The 21,097-nt window shown below is 48.1% G+C and overlaps 1 protein-coding gene across 1 annotated transcript in view; it reads left to right on the forward strand.

The window, feature by feature from the left end:
• Positions 1 to 21,097, forward strand: part of TENM4 (teneurin transmembrane protein 4) — a 732,935-nt gene that overhangs the window by 635,468 nt on the left and 76,370 nt on the right. Inside the window, 1 exon segment of the mRNA XM_057747430.1 lies at positions 4,394 to 4,610. Coding sequence (XP_057603413.1) covers positions 4,394 to 4,610 — 217 coding nt within the window.

The raw sequence follows: 21,097 nt of genomic DNA on the forward strand, positions 1-21,097 counted from the left end.
AGATAAAAAGCGCTTGGAAAATCTAAATGTTTCCAAATTACCCAAAACCAGAAAATCTCGAAAACCATATATTGATGCATTTCTAATCTACCCCCAAATTTTACTTTTCTGTTCTCAGAACATACTTTTTCCTCTTACTATGGCTTTTCTAAAACTTGTCATTGGTGTCTAAGAAACTGAAATCGTGGAAGAGTCTCTGGTACCGTAGTACAGCCATATACCCTGCTGCAGACTGCCATGTGCAGCATTTGAGAATACAGAGAGGGGTCTGCACAGAAGCTGGTCTCATAAACCGAGACTTTGATAAGAATTTTATGGGCCCTACTCATTTTTAAAAATATGTATCTCATTTAAAAACGATGGTCTCTATTAATGGAGGTTTAGCCCACATTTACAACTCCGCAAATATTTGCCAAGTGGGAGAGTCAACAGAGAGAGGTGTCGGCGGGCAGCCTTCCTGGCTGGACATTAACCACTCTGAGCTGTGAAGCATACGGTAAACAACTCCGCGGTCCCAGGGTCTCTCCTAAGAGCATTGCGTGTGCGGTGTCCCCGTTTCGGAGAAGCCCAATCAAGTCCCCTGAGGTCTCTGCTTCCCTAACACAGGTGTGTCTCTGTGGCCGTGTTTCTCTAATTCAGTTCTCCAAGGCCAGACAGACTGTGTCCAGAAAGGGCTACCCTAAAACATGGCTATAGGGAGGGCAGCTCTGTTACCAGCATCCCTGTTCGAGGAAAGCACCTGACCAGGAGCGAATATTAACCAGTATTCATCAAGCATGTACTTCGGCGCTGGTCATTGTGCGAAGTGCTCCACGTGCATGATCTCACCTAATCCTCCTGGCATCTCTCTGTGGTAGATCTGATTGTTCCTGTAACAGATGGGCAAGCTAACGCTCAGAGCTTTTGCTGAGACTTTAACATTTCTAGCAGAATGGCCAACTGGATCATCATCAAGGCCCTCTGACCACAAGAAACAACAATTTGTTTCTAAAATTCATTGCTGAATTTATTTTTTAAAAGGAAAGGAATAAGGCGTATGGGGAGCCCCAGATTCCAGAGGCGAGGATGAAGCTGAAAGCTAGAGCAGTAGGTGGGGATCCTGGAATGCATCAGCCCTGATCTCCAGGAGCTCATTGTGTGGGGAGGGAGACAGAGAAAATGAGAAGTACAATATGGGGAGATGAGTGCAATGGTGGAGGTCGCCCAGGGCACTGGAGGAACACAGAAGGGTAGCATTTCAGCAACACTCATCCATTCATGTTTTATACTCAAGAAATAGTTCCTAAAAGTCTCTTCAGGATCAGAGAACCTTTAATATTTCAGAAAGAACTGAGTGCAAATTCTGAGTCAGCTTCCTCCCTGACTGACCATGTGGCCTTGATGAAGTTACTTTACCACTTGGAACCTCTGGTTCCCTCTCTCTGAAATGGGGGTGATAGTGACCACAGTGGCTGCCTCATAGAGTTGGGAAGACTCAATGATACGTTCCTTGAAAACACTCCTTGTAGAGCATGTAGCACGATGCCTGGCACTCAGGTGGCAGCTGTGATTATCAACATCATCATTTAATACAAAAATTAATAATACTAGCCATCATTCCTGGCTAACCTTCCAACCAGGACCGGAGAACAGGAAGCAGTTCTTCCAAGGTGCCACAGAGCAAGAGTGTTTATAAAGAGGTAAAAGACTGGTTTCCAGGGACTGCTTCGGTGGTAAACAAGAGCAGGCAAGAGCTAATAAAATTTCAAATTAGCCATGACTTTTCACGGCCCTTCAATTGTGCTAGCTGATTTAATGGTCAGCGTCCCTGCTCGCCGGGATTGAATAATGGAGCATTTCTGCAGAGTTATGGATGCGGCAGCTGAATCTGTCATGCTAACATCAATAGCAGAATGCAAATAACCCTCAACTCAGGCTGTAATTATGTGTTTAAGCAGAGTCTGACAGGGGCAGCCCGAGAATGTGTGATGGAGCCTGCCGACTGCAGGAGAAGACAGCTGCTTGGCTAGACAGTTAGCTGGTGTATCTGGGAGCTGGAAAGGAGCCACAAGGTAGGACCCAGGACACAGCTGGAGTGAGGGGAGGCCTTTCCTCCACATCTCAGGATGGATCCGGCTGGTGAGCAAAGGACAGCCAGCCCTACACTTTGGTGAGCGGTGTTCTAGGGGCAGGGCTGGAAAGGGGAACTGCCTCTTATTAAGTACTTACATGTCAGGTACTCTGCTAGATCTGGGGACATATACTGTGCTTTTCACTTATGTAAAAAATACTTAAGTAACACTCTTAGAATCCACTTGTGGGACTTTGCTGGCAGTCCAGTGGTTAAGACTCCACACTTCCACTGCAGGGAGCACGGGTTCGATTCCTGGTTGGGGAATTAACATCCCACATGCCTCACAGTGTGCCCAAAAAAGTAAAAATAAAAATAAAAAAATTTAAAGAAAAATAATAAAAAAGAATTCACTTGTAAGAGATGTGGAAAACTGAGGTCAGAGAGTCAAGGTCACACAGTAGTAAGTTTCAGAGCCAGAATTTCACCTCAGACAGTCCTGCTCTGGAGCACACACTCTTTACCACTAGGCTGCCCTCAAGGAGGGCATAGCATAAAAGGTCTTGGATACCATGCAGAAGTTGGGAGAGAAAGACAAAGGATTTGGGGCCCTAATTTATTAAAGAAAAAAACTGGGTTTCAGGGGGGTCAAGGAGCTTGCCTGACACCACAGCACCGCCATGGTAATAAGGAGGCTTAAGGGTGCTGCCTGTGTGCGTGGGGCACCCAGTCTAACCAATGAACATGCAGTATTCCCGCGGGCAGCGTCTATACTGTAAACGCGTGGACACAGAAGTGAGGGAGTGTGTCCGTGCAGAGGAGACCGGAGGCTCAGCGCGATTCAGTGCAGGGACTCCTCCCAGAGTCGTACTTGGGGGCCGTCCTGGGGCTTGAGCTTCAATCGCTGAGCCTCACGGTGCCCCCACCACACCACACTGTGTACGTGCATTGAATGAAGATAATGGTCTTCTGCCTTTTGTGGACTGTCAGTTGGTTTCCTCCCCTTGATTCATTTCTCCATCAATTCATTCCGTTTCCTTTCATTTATTTAACAGTCATGTTTTACACACCTGTGCTAAGCGCCAGGGACACATACAACAGAGGTTACCAGGACAGGACCCCTGCCCCCAGGGGGTTGGGGGTTTTGCCCAAAGTCCCAGAGCTGGTAAGCAGAAGGTGCAGAATTCCAGCCTGCAGAGGAACACGTGTGGTCCGACTGCTCTCTGCCTACAAAGCACATAGACTGGCTTTCCCTGTCCCCCACTTTAGGCAGTATCCTCTAATCCCTGGGTTTGTCATCTGTTTTAAGCTGTTCTGTTGGGTGCCTGTAAAAGCACTTTGCGATAATGAGACCAAAAATTTGTGGTCTGGTGGAATTTCTTTTTTTTTGCACTTTGGGTAGCTGGAAGCCGTAATATCATTTTCAGCCCTAAAGAAATCCACCCGTGTGGTAAAGAGAATTCCCTGCTAATGGCAACTTGGTCAGTGACCTGAAACCATCCAACAAACTCAGAAAGCCCCTCTCACAGAAGGCAGAGCTGGGTCTCCACACATTTGCACCGCAGCTGGGAGAGATGCTGGGAATTACGCCGCCTCCACCAGCACTGCCTCCTCCACACCCCCAAAGCTCGTCAATAGCCAGGTCCCACCATTTTTACCCCTTCCGTGTCTCTCCAAACCATCCATGTCTCTCAGTCTCCACTGTTCCTACTCTAGTCTCAGGAACCATTATTTTCCTCCTGTGTAACCTCAGCAACACCCCCTCCATGGAGCCCCCAGCTTCCACTTTGGGCCCCTTTCAGTCCCCTCTCCTTGATGCAGGGAATGCTCTTTTAGCAATGCAGTGACCTTCAGATGAAGTCACCCCCACCCTACCCCACCCCACCCCTGCTTAACACCTTTCAGTAGCTCCCACTGTCCGGAGTGTGAAATGCAAACTCCCTAACCTGGCCCCGGAGGCCCAGCCGTCTGCTCCTGCCAGCCTCACAGCCTGGTCTTGTGCTGTTCCCCTAACCTTCTGAGCCTAGCATTTGAATTTAGCAACTCAGATGACCAATGTGTTCTCTCACCTCTGGGCCTTGGTATATATAATTCCTTCTGTCTCTCTGGAAAAAAGTAATAATAATAACACACGTCACACTGCCCACTGACCTGTGTGTCTCTCCTGCTAGACTAGTGAGCTGGGACCTGATTTGAAGCGCCGGAATCTCCTTGGTGTCCAGCAAAGGCCTTGGCTTATACCAGGCACTTAATAAAGTCTTTCAATGAGTGGAAAATAGAGAAGTGAATGAAGGCACTGATTGAACATAGTGATGTAAATGTCACGTTCTGCTCCCCCTGCAGATGGCTTGGTGGACTGCATGGACCCAGACTGCTGCCTGCAGTCCCTCTGTCATGTTAACTCGCTGTGCCTGGGCTCCCCTGACCCTCTGGACATCATCCAGGAGACACAGGCCCCTGTGTCCCAGCAGAACCTGCACTCCTTCTATGACCGAATCAAGTTCCTCGTGGGCAGGGACAGCACACACATCATCCCCGGGGAGAACCCTTTTGACGGAGGGTGAGTCCAGCTCTGGCCGTGGCTCTCTGAAGGGAGGTGAATCACCTCCAAGGCCACGTTTGGGTGGGTGGGAGTGGGAGGAGGCCGGGAGGGTAGACATTGAAGGCTCTTGATGGAATGTCAGGGGAGGCAGGGAAGCAGCCTCCGGTACCCTCATTCAGAAAACTGCTATCCAAGGCATCTGGAATTTTTATGAGCAAAGTTTTATTGTCCTCTCTGGGTGATAGATGGAGGGAGTGAGACATTAAAGGTCCAAGGGGAATCTTGGATCAATACCCACTTTGCAGTCAGCTCTTACTGATTCTGCGGTCTCCAGATGAGCTGAAAGCTTTGACACTATTCTCCCTCAGAGCTGATGTCTGGCTTGTTTTGTTAGGCTGGGGTGGGGTGCATCTGCTGGCACCCCAGGCACATGCCCATACATTCTTTCACAGGTGTTCAGTGGTGTCGTCTATTGGACGGGTTTTTTTTTACTGAGGTCTGCTCTGTGCGAGGTCCTGTGCTGGAATCACAGAGATGAGTGGAGGACAGTCCCTGCCCATCGGTCACTCACAGTCCACTAAGGGGACAAAAAAACAGTTCCAGTGTGATAGGCCAGAAATATGCCCTCGGGGTACTCTGGAAGCATAGAGAAGATGCTCCTGTGTGGGGGAAGGCTGAGACTTAAGAACTGAGTCTTAAAGATGGGAAATAGCTCAGCAAGGGAGAGAGAGAATGTACCAGGGAGAGGGAACAGCTTGGGCAAAGACCCAGGGGCATGAAAGGGTACAGGAGCCAGCAAAAGGCAGCTCTCTGTTCCCTGCTCCCCAGATCAGGGTCTATGAACTTGGGAAAGGTATCCAAGAAAGAGGGATTTGTGATCATTTCTTTTGAATGTCTTCCAAGGTAGTGATACCTCATACACCCAGAGTTTTCTCTAAAAGTCAGCCCAGTTCAGTTCTGCGCAGCCTGTGTGCCTTCTGTGTTCATGACTTCTGTGCCAGAGAGTTCCTGCCCTACAGGGACGGTGGGTTAGGGATGAGGGGAGAGAAGAATGAATGACATCCCCAGTTCTATTTAAAGAGGGAAATCAGCAGGGCTTCCTCCCTGACTGGGTCTGAGGAATGCTGCAGAGAGGAGTCTCTTACTCAGATGCCTGGCAAGGGCAAGGAAGGGACTCATCTCCATAGAGCACCCCAGAATAAATGTCTGTTTGTATTTCACAAGCAAATCTGAAGCTCACACAGAGGTTAGGGAGCCATCAACAAAAAAGCAGTAGATGAAACTATGAGCACACAGAAGTTTGATCCAGGAAAATGTGTAACAAGGAGGAGTGGACACCTAAGAAGGACTCCTGGGCAGTTGCCCTGAGTGGTGGTATTATCATCCCCAGAGAGTGAATGGGAATCCAAGGAGAAGGCTTGCTCCTGGGACATGATGGAGCTGGGACTCCAGGCCCATGCTTTCCACTGTTCCAGCCCTTCCTCACGAGGAGAGATGACAAGCTCAGAAAAGTGAAGTTGGGGGAGTCCTCTGAGCCCAGCAAGAGGGGCATAATACAAGGGTGCCAGAGCATTCGAACCTTAACCTTTTTAGAGATAAAGGAACTTTATGGTACCGAGAAGACTGAGAACCTCAGAGGTTAAGGGATCTTCCCAAATTCACAGGCTAGTCAAGTGGCAGAGCCGGGAACAAAAATAGAGTAAGGAAAAACCTATTCATTTATCTTGGCCAGAAATGCTGCTTTTGTCTCTGGGTAGGAAGCTTTCTGCTCTTTCATTCAATTGTGTGATTTTGTACATATGCTTGTGGGCCATCCCGTGGCATGAGTTCTTTTAATCAACTGGAGATAGAAATATTACTCCTACCAAGGGGAATAGTACTTGCTCACCCTTTCTTTACTGGGCCCGTTATAGGATCTGATCAGGGCTATGGCTGGTTGGCTGCCGGTGGCTGTTCTGTTTGGGGGTGCCCTTAGCATGCCATCTGGATCAGGCCAGCAGGGACCATGTCACCAAGCCTGCTGCTTACATGCATCACACGGGACCTGCTCAAGGATTTCAGTATCGTTTCTCCCAGTCCGACATGCCTTAAGGAACCTGTCCAGTGGAGAACTTGAGAAACCTGTATTGGGAGAAACAGACCACTCGGCAGAGAGAAAAGAGACTAGGCCTTGAGCGAGGCCAGCTTGTGTTTCATTTCCTGGCTCTGCCACTGCTGAATCCGTGGCTCTGGGCAAGGGCTTAATATAGTGACTATGTAAATGTTTGTTAACCATCTAAACTGAGTCTGCCAGGACAGGACTGCATCTTATCACTTTAGCACTTAGCAGTTGCTCAAGATAAATATGCATATATTGATACATTACCTTGAACAATGAAGAGATGGAAGGAAAGGAGAGGGGGAGCCGTGGGGAGGGACAGTGGGACAGAGGATGGATGGATACATTGTCTATTCTACTTAATTTTCTACTGAGGATTCAGAGTCCAGAGAAGTTAAATTATCTGTTAAAATCACATTACAGATTAGTAGCAGAAGCAGGAGTAGAAGTCAGCCCCCAGATCATTGTTTATATATCTGTCACCTTCAATTAAATAACAGATGCTTTGAAAGTGGAGACCATTCATCTGTCCAAACCTATATTACTTAGGGCAGGGCCTGGAATAGAGTATTTGCTCTAAAATGAATGGATAATTGAAGCTTCCAAATGTTACTGTAAGAATTCCTTTTACCTCACCTTTGCCTAAATCATGATGCCCCTGTTCCTCGAGGGTCTGGATTCAGAAGAAACAGCTATCTTTCACTACTAAGTATCCCCAAACAGATTTTTTTGTAAAACAAGCCCAAGTGACTGGAAACCCACAAACACGAGACAGCAGATGCTTTCCTTGTTAGACTACCCACTTGCTATTCCACCGTCTTGCTCTGAGCCAGTAATACAGGGTTTGTTTGCATCTTTGGGATAAAGTGAAATCGGTTACCAGGTTTGGGTTGCTGCTTTCTTTCCTCTCGTGTGAAGGAATGCGGTATCCTAGAAAGTGCCGGGAGTGTGAATCTTGACTTTACCTCCTGCTAGCTCTGTGTGGCCCCAGGCAAATGATTTAACTCTGTGTACCTGCCTCCAATGATAAATTGGCAATAATAGTAACTATTTCATGAAAGCCATTGACAAGATTCGCAGAGATAAAGCACCTAGCACAGGGCTTGGTACATAGGTGATAAGTACACGTTGGCTTTTATGGCAGCAGTGGGGCCTGGTGAAAATAGCCCAGACCTGGACGTGAAGTCTGTTGCATCCACTTTATAGCTGTGTGACCTTGGGAGAATTCCTTAATTTCTCTGAGCTCCAATTTCCTCATCTGCAAGAGCAGGGTAATAATGTCTATTGTGCAGAGTTGCCATGAGAATTAAATGAAAAAACAAAAAGTATATAAGGTCTCAAGCTGTAGTATTGGCCACACAAAAAATGCTTCTAAGTATATGATGATGAACACGAGGGTGGTGCTGCGGGTGGAAAGAGCTTCCAGCTCCACTTTCTTGATTGGAAGTGAAACTTGAGAGTAACCTGCCTTCCAGGAAAGCCCGGCTGCCACCCAGAGAGGAACAGGCTTTGAATTATTGAATCCTTTTATTTTTTCTTTTTTTTCGAGGAAGGGCATTGACAGCATTCTGCCAGCAGGCTGTCCGCCGGGATCCCTGTTAGGGAGGAACGCAGTGGCACTGCTCCAGAGAGTGGGGTTTCTGATGGGGAGGGCAACCCGACTTGGTGCCTGTGGGACAGAAAAAGCCCATATTTCCCTGTACCCTGAATGCTGCACCACAATTGATATGGTCTGAATAGGAGTCTAACAGGCTCCAAGAAGCAGGCTGTCACCCAGAGACCCAACAGCATTTCTGAGCCCAGCAAGGAGCCCCAGGGGTGCAGCTCCTTTACTCTGCGCATTCCCGGCCGGGTGACTGACTCAGGGAGACCCAAGTATGAGGCATGCTGGGACCATGGGAGGGAGAGGAGTTCAAGGCCAGGTTGGAACTGACCAGAGCACCCTTCTGTGGGGGAAGCAAGCCAGCCAGTCCTCAGTGCCCAGGGCCCTCCGCAGGATGCCTTTCCTCAGAGGCCTGACCATGGCAGGAGTGAGGAAGCAGGGGTTCTCCAGATCCACAGATGACACCAGGAGTTACCTGGGGGCTTCCTTATGCTTCCGTGCAGCATCCCAGCTGGTGCCAGAGGCACTCAAGCAGGGATAACCCTCAGGGAAGGATGGGCAACGGATCCCCAGGATGTGAGGGCCGCGACCAAGCAGAGTGGGCTCTGGGCTGGGATGGGCTGGGCTGGATGCCTTGGAGGAAAGTGCGGAGCACGACTCAGAACTGAAGCAGAAGTGCTGCCAGATGGACTTAGAGGGAGGAAGGCCTCCCTTGGGACCCTGTCTGGTTCGTCTGTGTCCCTAGAGCCCAGCGCAATGGCTGGCCCAGAGCCCATGCTTAATACAGGTTTAATGAACACAGTAGCCCTGACATTCTGCCACTGCTGTGCTCAGCTCCACATAAAGTGACAGAGGTATGAATGACTTCAGCTGATCTCAAGTAGGTGTGAAGTAGGAGGGGATAGAGCAGGCAGGAGAACCACCATCACCAGATTAGGTGGCTTGAACACCAGCTTTCCATCCTGGACTGAATGCCTGGAGCCCTGCTGCCCAGTGGAACACCTGTCCCTCCCCTGGACTCATGGAGAGAGTACAATGCAGGGTGCCCTCTATGGAGACTTGCGTGGGAGGGGAGGAGCCACTCAGGTCTGCAGGTGGAAGAAGGATCCCCAGCTGGACTGTCTGTACAAGAATGACAGGTAGCAGGACCTAGACTGTGGAGCTTGGGCTCCGACAGCTGGAAAAGTGAGGGCAGCGTGAGACAATTCCCCCTCGAAGAGTACTCAAGGCAGCTGTTTCCCCATTACACAACTTTGGTTGTATCTCTTGTCTTGGGAAGGACTGACTGGGTCAAAAGGGCTGGACACTGGGCAGACAGAGTAATTCTGTGAATACTTGTGGATTGCCACTGCTGGACAGGTTAGCAGATTATAGGAAGAGGGAGAACCACCGCCAAGTTACCTGAATACCACTTCAGAACATGTTCAAGGACACTATTGGTGAGAGGAAGCATGTGATGATGTCAAGTCTCCCGGGCCTCCTCGAAACCTAACAGGATATCAGCCCACTCAGGCAGGTGGTTGGGTGTGGGCAGGTTGCTACCAAAGACAACTGACAGGACACATTGGGCCCAAAGAGAAAAGACTTCAGGAGTCAGGGGGACTTTAGAAAAAGGAGGCATGGGCCAGAGTACTCATCCCAAAGGAGGCAGAGGATCAAATCATATAGAGAGGGTCAGATCCCGTAGAGAGGAAAAAATGAGCAGGCATAGAGAGGGACAGAACTGCCAAGCTCTATTTGGTAGATATTGATCAGCTCCTACTCTGCACTAGGCCTGCAAGAAGATATGCATCTGACCCCATGACACTGGGCCTCCTTGTGTGTCCCATGCCTTATTGGTCACTGAATCCCTAGTGCCTAGCAGAGAGGTTAGCACAGACTAAACCTCAGTGAATGGTAGATGAATCAGTGAGTCTGCCAGTCAGCTACTGCTGAGCGCCTGCACAGAGTAGAGAAAGTGTTCTGAGAGTTCACAGGTGGGGCCAGCACTCCCACTGCAGATCGGGTCCCTGCGCTCCACGGCACACGGTCTGCGCCTGGCCCATCTGTGTTTCCCAGCACCTCAGCAGAGGCCCTGGCTCAGAGCAGGCCGCAGTAAATGCTTGGTTTTGAGAATGAATGAGCAAACAAACAATGAACTAATGAATGAAGACTTCTGGCAGGAGATGGCCTTCGGCCTGAGACAAAGATTTCAGTGAGGAGGGTTGGCCATTGAAACATGAATTATCCCACTTCAGGTCACAACAGCCTATTAGCATATCATGAAATCAATGTAGTGGGTCAAAGCTATTTTTTTAAGAAGTAAATTTAAGTGGAATAGGGTACAGTGGAATAGAAAATACCAGTGCAGCACTCTAAAAGGATATTATTTCATGACACGTGTGTGTGTGTGTGTGTGTGTGTGTGTGTGTGTGTGTACATACTCTTGGATAAGGTATATTGCTTACTGTGGTTTCCGTTGAACAGGATTTAAAAATGCATTCCAGACTGAGGAACCAGCATGACTTTCCATGATAATCAAAGACGGGAGAGAATTTTAATGTGGCTGGAGCATAATTATGGTGATAGTATTTTCCAGATCAAAAGTCAAGAGACATGCTCTAACATTTGAAGTCAAGAGGGTCTTAGGAAATCCAGGGTGTATGACCCTGGTGTGCAGAGGGGCCATGGAGCAAAAGGAAGAACAGAGAGGACTCTGAGGCCAGAAACGCAGTTTGGGGCAGGAGCTGAGAAAGATCTGTCCCTCGCCTGTTCACTCACCAGATTAGGGCATTTCACCTCTATTAGGACTTAAAACTGCTATACACAGAGGGGAAATGACCTTGATACCACACAGGCCGTCAGAATTTCTCTCAGACCCTTTATAACGGCACAAAGTTTACGTGAATTTTGGAAGTAAGAGGTTACAAGAGGAAAAAAATAATGGAAAGGAGGAAAGAAAGGTCATGTATGCAATATAATTTTCGGTCAGCCCACTGCAGATCTGAAGCCATATGCAAGTATCAGTAAGAGAGACGTTCCAGAAATGCCTGCCACTCCACCCCCGCCCCCCGCCCCAGGCCTTAGACAGCCCTCAGATAGCCCTCAGAGAGTCTGAGCGGTAGAGAGCATCTAATGGCGTTCAAATAAACACCAGCTTCCTGACAGCTGGCCTCTGAGCGAGTTTATGATTGAATTATACTCCTGCGTTTTCAGAACAAGCTGAGCTGACAGGCTGCCCCATCCGTTTAAAGAAGGGGGGCATGGAGAAAGACAATGATAAATGACCCTGATGGAAGATGGAAGAAGGTAAAGATCCTGCTTCCTCCAAAATGTCAGCCATTATATATTATTCATGTTGGTTTTTTTAAAAAAATCCCTCCCCACATTGAAATGAATGTTTATAATGATAAAGCCACTAGGTGAACTTAATTCAGGATGCAGGCAGCAACTTCTCACCTCATCCTGATGAGCCGCTAACAACTCCTCCTCTGCCACTTGATCATCCCTTTATTGATTCTAAAACCGAATTATGATCTGTTTGCTTTGTAGCCTGAGCTTTTTCCTAGCTGTCCATCGCAGGAAGCGTTAGCAGACAATGCTGCGCTGAAGTGGGAACCACTCGGGGTTTAGAGGGAGAGACCCTGCATTCAAGTCCTTGTGCAAGTGAGAGCAAGCAACCTTGGGTGAGCGAGGCTCAATTTCCTCATCTGGAATGTGGGGTTACTCATTCTCACCCTGCGGGTTGTTTGAAAGATTAGATGAGATAAAATACCCAGGAAGCCCTATAGCTGGTGCATAGCACACGTTCAGTAGTAACACTGAATATTTACCAAGGATGTTCTGTGTCAGGCATTATTTGAAATGCTTTCTAATTAGTAACACCTTTACGATGTTCTACGTGTCAAGCATTATTTGAAATGCTTTGTAATTAGTAACACCTTTACGTCTCCCCTGAAACCTTATAACATAGGGAATTCATCCCCCTTCTTTTACAGATAGGACACTGAGGCACAGAGAAGTTGAATAACCTGGCCTAGGACAGATGGCTTGTCAGTGGCAAAGCCAGCATTTGAAGCCAAGCTGGTTGGCCCTAGAGCCCGTATGCTGAGCCTCTGTTCTTCTCTGCTAGGTCCTTTATATTCCCACCTCCACATCTTCAGCTTGGAAATCTATACAACATGGTGCTGCTACAACTCTACAACTCCTGCTGGCCCTGACTTTCTCCCTAATACTGTACAACACAATAAAAAGCTAATGTGTAGCAGGTCTTCCTGCTCCAGAGCGTGGCCTCAGAGGCAGGTAGCAAGGCTTGAACTTGAGCCCCACCCCCTGCCGGCTGTGGGACCTGGGATAAGTCTCTTAATGACTCTGTTCCTCTCTTTCCTCATCTGTCATATGAGGATAATAATTGGCACCTCGTGGGGATGTCTGAGGATTAAAGGAGATATAAAAGACTTGTGTCAGAGCAGTAAGCACTGAATGAATGTTAGTGGCCGTTATCACTTACAGCAGAGTTAGAGTTGGCGTTGGCAAGGGCATTCGTATTCCTGTGGGTTTTAGTGTCACCGCTGGAGCGGGGAGAGAAACGAGAATCTTAGCCTGCAGCATTAATGTAGTTATATAACTGATGCGAGTGTCCTAGCCCTGTGGCAGGCGGAGGTGAACAGAGCTTTGAGATCAGATCCTTTGTGGTAGAAGAGGAAATTTTGAGACTGGAGGAAGCTCTTGGCTCACCGAGGCAGTAGAAGAGCCTGAGTCCTGGCAAGCCTGGAGTCCCAAGGGAGGCTCTCAAGTAGTAATTCCAGTGTCTGTAAGTCAGGGACTTTCTGCATTTCCATCCAACGCTGATAAACTTCAAGCAGTGAGAAGTTAAAGTATTGGAGGGCCATGCATCACTTTACTAACATGGTTCCCTTTGGAGAAATAGGGTCAGGACTTACCAAACACCTCTGCAGTGTGTCTAACCAGCCCTCCAGTCCCATCCTGAAGGCGTCAAGACCTGGCTCTAAGTGAGTTCCACAGTGCCAGGCTGTGATGAGGAGATGCCACCTCTGGGCGGTATTCTAGCAGAGGAGAGACCTGCCCACCCGCCTCCCCTGCCTCTGCCTCCTTCCTCCACCGCTGCAGGGCCCTGTGAGTCTACCCTGTGGGTCTAACCCGCGGGCCTCTAGAATCAGCCCCAATCTGAGGAGAAGGACTTAGAGCAACCCCAGCTGCTCAGCTTCAAGGCCTCTTAGTGTTCCTCTGCCTGACCCTTTATGGGCCAGCTCTGCCAAATGGGTCTCTGTCTTGTCCCGGAATCCCAGCCTCATTTTCTGTCCCTAAGCCTGGCAGCCCTGCCCCCCACCCCCCACCGCCGAGGACACAAGCTTGCCTCCCCTTGCCGGCTCCCACCCCTGCCGCTTCTGGGTCAGCAGCTCCACCCCTTCTCTGCTTTGGAACCTGGGCATTGCTACCTGGTGCCGCGCGGGACATCCACATCCAGCTGCCCCTGGGAGCTCCCTCACCATGCCTGTCCCCTGTCGGTCCTTCTCCCCTGTCCCTGGAAGGACTATTGAATGCCGCCTCTCTATGGCTCTGCACCTCAGGTCCAGCCTGCTCAATTGGATTTCTGCAGCCCTTTCCTGTGTCTTTGCCCAGTACCAGCCCTACCCCAGGAGATGGGTGATCTGTTCTAATCTCCCCTTTCCGGGTAAAGCAGTGAAGTCTCCCTTTTCCGAAAGAAGCAAGACCTGTCCTGGGCCCTGACAAGAAGACAGGACACACAGTCATGAAATGAACTTGTCCACTGAGACACTGTCTGAAGTCACATTTTAGCAGAGCTGCTTCAAGTTTTTCCAGCAATGCAAGCCATCTCCTGAGGAGTCCTCTTAGAGGCAGGCCTCTGGCTGCATAGCCTAGAGAACCACCTATCTAGACATGTGCTCATAATCCCTGACCCCCAGGCACTTGGTCAGTGTTTCCCCCTGGCCGTGTCCCCCTGGCCAGCCCTGTCACCCAAGATCAGGAGCCTTGCTCCTCCAACATGATCTCCGCTGGCTGGTCTCTCTCGGTCCTGCCTCTCCTTTGCCACAACCAGGACTCACTTCTCTGGAAATACCACGTCATGAACAGTCAAGGGCTCTGTTCTCGTGCGCATCTTCGTTGGCCAGCAAGAAATATTCTAGAGGATTCCTGTGGGAGGCAACTCAGCCCAAAGCATCAGCATTCAGCAGCCAAGTTGCCCTCAGGCTTGAGTGATCAGAGCTGTGGCCTGGGAGCTCATGCACCCTGAGTGTCTGAAGTAGCTCAACAGCCACAGAAAGTTAGGAGGTCACAGAACTGTGGCTTCTGGGCTCTGCAGGAGGCAAGCCTAAGGGCCCACAAGACACTAGTAGTTGCGGTGCCATCTTATCATTGAATGCCCCCAGGTGGGGTCAGAGCATCACAGCAGACATGTTGATGCCTCTGTTTCAATGGATGATGGAAGGGAAGCTCTGCCCATCTCTAGAGATCATGTACCTCACCTGTAAATGAGGGGCTTGGACTCAGTCACCCAAGGACTCTTCTAGTTAAAGGTTAAACTATTAATCTGAAGAAGTCTGTGGATTTCTTCTTTTGTCTCCCCAGACAAACACAAAACAGTCCAAGAGGGAAAGCTTGTTCTGCCATGAACTGGAGTACTTCCCTGTAACATTCATTCCAGACACCCAGCAAGTGATCTGGAAGCCTCTGGTGGAGTCTAAACTGAGCCCAATTCCAAATGGAAGAACAGAGGCAGGGTACTTGGGCAGGGCCTGGGGCTTGATGCCAATCGTGGGAATGTTTGCACGTCGTGCTGGAAGGACCTGGTAGGCAGCTCCCCTTTCTACCCCATGCTAGCTTTACTTCCAGATGCAAGGATCTTTTTTTAAGTCAAATTATATTCATTCCAGAAGGTGAATTCCTTATGCATAGGAATTCTGTCTCATTTGTCGTTAGTAATTCAACTGCTTGGAATACCGTGGAAAATAAAACAAACTACTGGCACTGCTGTCCTGTAGTTTCCACAAGTAAGTAAGAAAATGGGTGAAGAAATAGCTTCCCTACCACCCAGCACTGTGTGTAGCACATAGGGTGAGGGTTCCAGTAACTGAACCCTATTCTCATTCACCTGACCTTCGTCTGTGTTTCTCTTCCCCCAGCTCATATATGTCTATTTTTTACTTCAGGCTGTGTGAAATAACTGTGTTCATATGTTTTCTGTCCTCATCTTTTTTCGTTCATTTGTGTGATCTTCATGTATTTCTTTCAACATTTATTGAACGCATAAAATAGACTTACTCCTGTGCTAAGCACAGACTGATAGAGATGCAAAGGACATAGTTGTTCCCCTCAAAGGACTCACAGTCTGGAAGAGATAAGGTGTTTGAGCAGATGAATGCACTTCAGTGGAATAAGGACATGGTGCTTTGTCCACCGAAGGAGGGAGTGGCTTCTTTGTCCTGGAAAATCAGGAAGAGCTTCACTGAGAGGCAGGCCTTAAAGGAGAGATTAGTAGGAATGGGGAGGGAGTCATCTGAGGCAAAGGAACCAACATAGACCAAGTCAGGGAGGCAGGAAAATGCATGCCAAGGCAAGGGCATGAGAAGTAATTTAACATGGCAGCAGCACAGGATGTGAGAATGCAAAACTGGGACGTGAGCCCGAAGAGGCAGGCAGGGGCCTGATCCTGAAGGTACTTACATGCCAAGCTGGAGAGTGTGGACTCTATCTGGACACAGTGGGTACCACAGAAAATGGCATGGATGTCACAGGGATACTGATGGTTTGATAAAATGACAGTGGTAAAGTCTGGAGAGTTGGGGATCTTAGATTTGCAGAGTGCCTCAGGAGAGGATCTGGTCCAACTCTCTGGCCTCCTGTAAGTCAGAACAGTATTAAAAGTTAAGTGATTAGATCAAGTTCTATTGGTTTGGGCCTAAGGTTATTGGAAGACATACATAGTAAACATAGGAAGAGTGTTGAAATAAGTTATAAACAATGAGATACAACTAGAAGCTGGCTTTTGAATATAGTAATATGTAGCATATAAGAGTTTATTTCATACAAAGAAAGCACAGACACACACCGTCGTAACTCCAGTGCTGTACAGCAGTCCCAAGGTGGCTGCCCAATGTGGTCCATGAGGTATAGGAAGAAAATATTAGAAAATCTGTCTATCTGTAATTACTTTTTATCTTTAAAAATAAGAAAGAATGGATGTCTACTTGTATGGAACACTAGGTTTTCTCTGCTTTGCTTGGTCCCAGTGTTAGTTGGTTACGTGTCTGTACCAGCACACAAGGTGTTTTGAGGGAGGTGAGGATCCACTCCTTACAGACCTTTACTGGTTTATAACATGACTATGGGGCGGGTGTGTGTGTGTGTGTGTGTGTGTGTGTGTGTGTGTGTGTGTGTGTAAAATCTATCTTTAACCAAACTTACATAAAAAATGGGGTCCAGTGGCATAAAAGGACTTTTTTTTTGCAACGTAGCTGCTAATCAAAAATGGTAAGTGTGAATACGAGCCGATGGTCAAATGGCAGAGCCAGTATTTCTACTCCTCGTACAGTCTTCCTCAGCTCCACTGTGAAGTTAAAGACAATATCAGATCCAACAAAAAGGGAAGCAAAAGAGTCAAAATTATCATGAGGTTGAAATATTCATTTTTGTCCATTAACCCTTGTGCCAAGTGTATATTATGCTTTCCAGTATTAGCTAATGATGATAGCATGTATGTAAAATTTATTAATAAATATAAATACATCCATGGAGCCCACACAGAAATGTTTACAGAAAGGGTGTGTGATCAAAAAGAGTTTTCAGAGTCCTGCTCTGATAATGGTAACTCCGATTTTTTTGGTAGCTAAAACAAATCGAGATTCTCGGTTAATTAGCTGTGTCAGATGGTAAGTAGCCTGAGAGGTGAAGCAACTTTCCTGAGTTCTCATGGATCATAAATAAAGTCCTGAACTTGAATCCTGCCTCCCAGCCCCTCTTGCGAGAGTGGGCGAGTCCATCCCCTGCCTAGACTTTATTTTCTCACTGTTGCAATGAGAAGTGTGAAGGAGATGATCAGGAAGGTCTGTTCTCACATGTCATGACTAGTGGGTTCCCAAGGACACATACGTAGGTGGAAGATGTCAGGCTAGAAAAGCTGGTTGAAGAAACGGAGGCCGAGCACAGAGATGGAAAGCTTGGAAAAGAGGGCCACAGGGTGGCCCGTGTGCCAGGCTGGAAAGATGGTCTCAGAGGCTGCAGAGTGGACAGGGTCAGGCTTTGACTGGGAACCCCCTTGATGAGGGTCGTTTGACAGGTCGTGAGGTGGGGCTTCTCATTTGGGCCCAAGTAAGATTCTTCCAAGACATTGGATAAAGTGTAATAAGTGCTAGAAAGATCCCCAGTCAGTCAGCATGAGTTAGCAGATAACAGTCTAAAGGCTTGGTACAAGTCAGGCATACAAATCTGTGTAAAGTATGTAGTGTGAAGGAGGGATTTGCATAACCGACAGTGGCATACAGTAACCAATACTTTAAAGCAGAGAAAGGCTAACATTACCTTTTTTTTCTTTTTTTTTTAAATAAATTTATTTATTTTATTTATTTATTGGCTGCATTGGGTCTTCATTGCTGCACACGAGCTTTCTCTAGTTGCTGCGAGCGGGGGCTACTCTTCATTGTGGTGCGCAGGCTCTTCATTGTAGTGGCTTCTCTTGTTGTGGAGCACGGGCCCTAGGTGCGTGAGCTTCAGTAGTTGCGGCACATGGGCTCAGTAGTTGTGGCTCACAGGCTCTAGAGCGCAGGCTCAATAGTTGTGGCACACGGGCTTAGTTGCTCCGTGGCATGTGAAATCTTCCCAGGGCAGGGCTCGAACCCTTGTCCCCTGCATTGGCGGGCAGATTCTTTACCACTGCACCACCTAGGAAGTCCTAACATTACCTTTGGCCATCTAGATAGATCCCAAATGATTATTCCAGTTTCCTGAATACCAGCTTCATTGGCTGTCTCCATTCAAGCTGCAGTTTTTCTTCCGTCACCTTCCTCTATCTGCTTGTGTAATACACATTGATTAGCAAATCTAACTTAATTTCTGGCATTCTTTTTTTTTAAGTTTTCAAAACCTTTAAATGTACAGAAGAGGAGGCTATAGCATCAAATAGTAGGGCTGGAAGCAGAGGCAGGTGGATCCTCCAAGGGAAGGAACTGAGCCTTGGGATGCAGCTTGTGACCGGCAGGAAAGTCCAGCCCCTGCAGCCCTCTGTTCCCTAGCCATATCCCTGTCAAGGTCAAGTACCTCAGAGTTCTTTGGTATCTCTCTCATCTTCAGTTACAGAAACACATCAGTTCTTATTCATTCAGTAAATAATTTATCAAGAGCTTACTCTGCACCATGCATTCAAATTCCAGGGCGAACCCCTGTGCTGGTGGAGGCGTTCTTTTGCCCACTCAGAAATGAGCATCACCCATGCTCAGTGCTGGCAGTCCAGCAGTGTAGGGGATGTGGTCCCTGTCTTCAAGGAGCTGATGGTCAGCTGGGGGAGAAAGATTTCTCGATAGTGTGACAGCGGTCAGAGTCTTTGCAGAGACAGCCCAGGAGGTGCAAGGGCTAGGGTACTGCTCCTGGTGGGTTCTGAGGGTGAGCAGGTAGTTTTAAGGTGAAGAGGATGGGTGGAAGGTTCCATGTAGAGGGAACAACCTAGAAATAAGTATAAGCATTGTGTGAGCTCCATTAGGATTCTGAAACCGCATGTAGTAGGGCTGCTTGAGCTGGATTGAGTAGCACCAGATTAAAACCGTCCTGCATTGCCCTTTACACCTGGCTGGGAAAAACTTCAGCCTGCGTGGATGGATGAGAGAATGGAGGTCCAGAGAGGTCAGGTGACGCTCCAAGGTCATACAGTTAGTTACCAGAGTCAGAACCGGGAACGGACCCCCTGCCCAGGGCTCTTTCACCACACCGCTCCACTTCTCCCTGACGGGCGGCTGAGGTAAGTTTCTCATTTGCTTGGTTCTGTCTCACGGTGGTTTCATCTGTCCAACACTTTCCTCCCTGGATCCCAAACCTGGCCACTGTGCCCAGGAAGCAGTCAGGCAGATCTTCCCTGTCGCTGGCGTCGGCCGGGGCACCTCAGTCAGGCCCTGTGTGATTGCCCCCCCAGCTCCCCCCTTGGCCTGGCACGAGCGCTCCTTCCTGGCAGAGCTCACCCAGCCTAATTGCTTGTTTTGTATCCCAGCTGCCTGACATATGCCAAACCCATGTGTTGACTCACTGGTGTCAGAGACACCTACACTCAGGCGTTTCACATTGGCTTTGGTGTGCTCCAGCCAGCAGCTGCGGGCTGTGATGCGTGTATTTCTATAACCCCAGCACCTAACACGGTGCCTGGCTTCAAGTAGGTGCCCCATTTTCCAAGTTGAGTTTTAGTGAGTGCAGGTGAAGGACACAGTGGACGTAAGGAGTCCTAGCTTTGAGGGTCAGTTCAGCCTGTTGACTTCTTTGCTGTATGACCTTGAGCAAGTCTGTTCTCTCTGAACTTCAGTTGCTTGATCATTTCTCACCTACTAAACACTCGGGGAGAATATTCCATGCTTACCCAGCCCTTGGAGATGGAAGCACGTAAGATAGCTGTGTAAATGTGAATGATATCACTATATGACAATCACATCATGGAGAGTTACTTGGAAGGTTTAGAGCAACCCAGCAGAGCAGAGGGATGATTGTGCCAGGAGAAGTTGGCAACAGCCTCACTGAAGTGATGACAGCTTAGATGGGACCCTGAGGATGAGTAGAAAATAACCCCATTATGCCAAGACAGTGACCAAGGAAAAGCAAAACACGTCAACTATAGGACTGATGATAAGAGGATCATGTGAGCCAGCTGGGAAGCCAAGTTGATGACAGTGATTTGCACCCTGTGTTAGTGATTTCTCACCAATGTGGTCTTCCATTATGGAATTTTACAGTCAAAGCAGCACCTATTTCTTAGATGCACCAATCCTTAGTGTGAGGGTCAGTGTTCCAGTGGTGGACAGAAGCCGGCTCATACCAGCTCACAGGGACTGCTTATTAAGCGTTTAGGAATTCTGCAATTCCTAGTTCTTAAGCAGAACTATTATTAGAAATTAAATTATGTAAAATCATAACTAAACAAATTATATTAAAAACAAAGGTAATAAATAATCAAAACTCATCACTTTCTAGTTATGTTACTGTGTTTTACCATCATCTTTGCTCTAGAGTTTATTTAGGTCTGTTGTATCTCTTTGGTGGAAATACGGTTATTTAATGGTGTCGTACTGGTCATCTCTTCCCAACTCTGGGTGCAGTGATATCTCATTGGTAATGTGAAATTGGCCATGGTCGAAGTCTTTACACCACAGAAATAGGCAAATGCCACACATTAAAGCCACTCTTCTTTTGAAAGCCAACTGTTAGATATTCACCAGTGCACCACTGGCAGTGTCCATTAAATACCTGGATGAAGAAAGAACGCATTTGGAAGCCCAGCACCCACGGCTCTTTAGACCTCCCTGGACAAAAACATGTGGCAGGAGACACATTTCCAAGGCCCCCATAGAGCTGACTTCCCCACCTCCTTTGTTCCAGGGAAGGCTTTACCTTATCCTGGGTTTTCTTGACAACTGAAAGTCATGGTCAAATAGAAGGAGGATGGAAGTGTTTTTCTCCAGAACTTAATTCCTGAGCCAAATGCCTGTTTTGGCAGGAGGCCTCTGTGGCCCACAGGGGTACAGGGAGTCAACTTAATCTTCTCCAGAATCCAAAGCAATCCCCAGGAGCCTGGGCTAAAATTCATCTGCTCTG

This window comes from Hippopotamus amphibius, chromosome 9 (assembly GCF_030028045.1).
Source record: "Hippopotamus amphibius kiboko isolate mHipAmp2 chromosome 9, mHipAmp2.hap2, whole genome shotgun sequence".
NCBI classification, from domain to species: Eukaryota; Metazoa; Chordata; class Mammalia; order Artiodactyla; family Hippopotamidae; genus Hippopotamus; species Hippopotamus amphibius.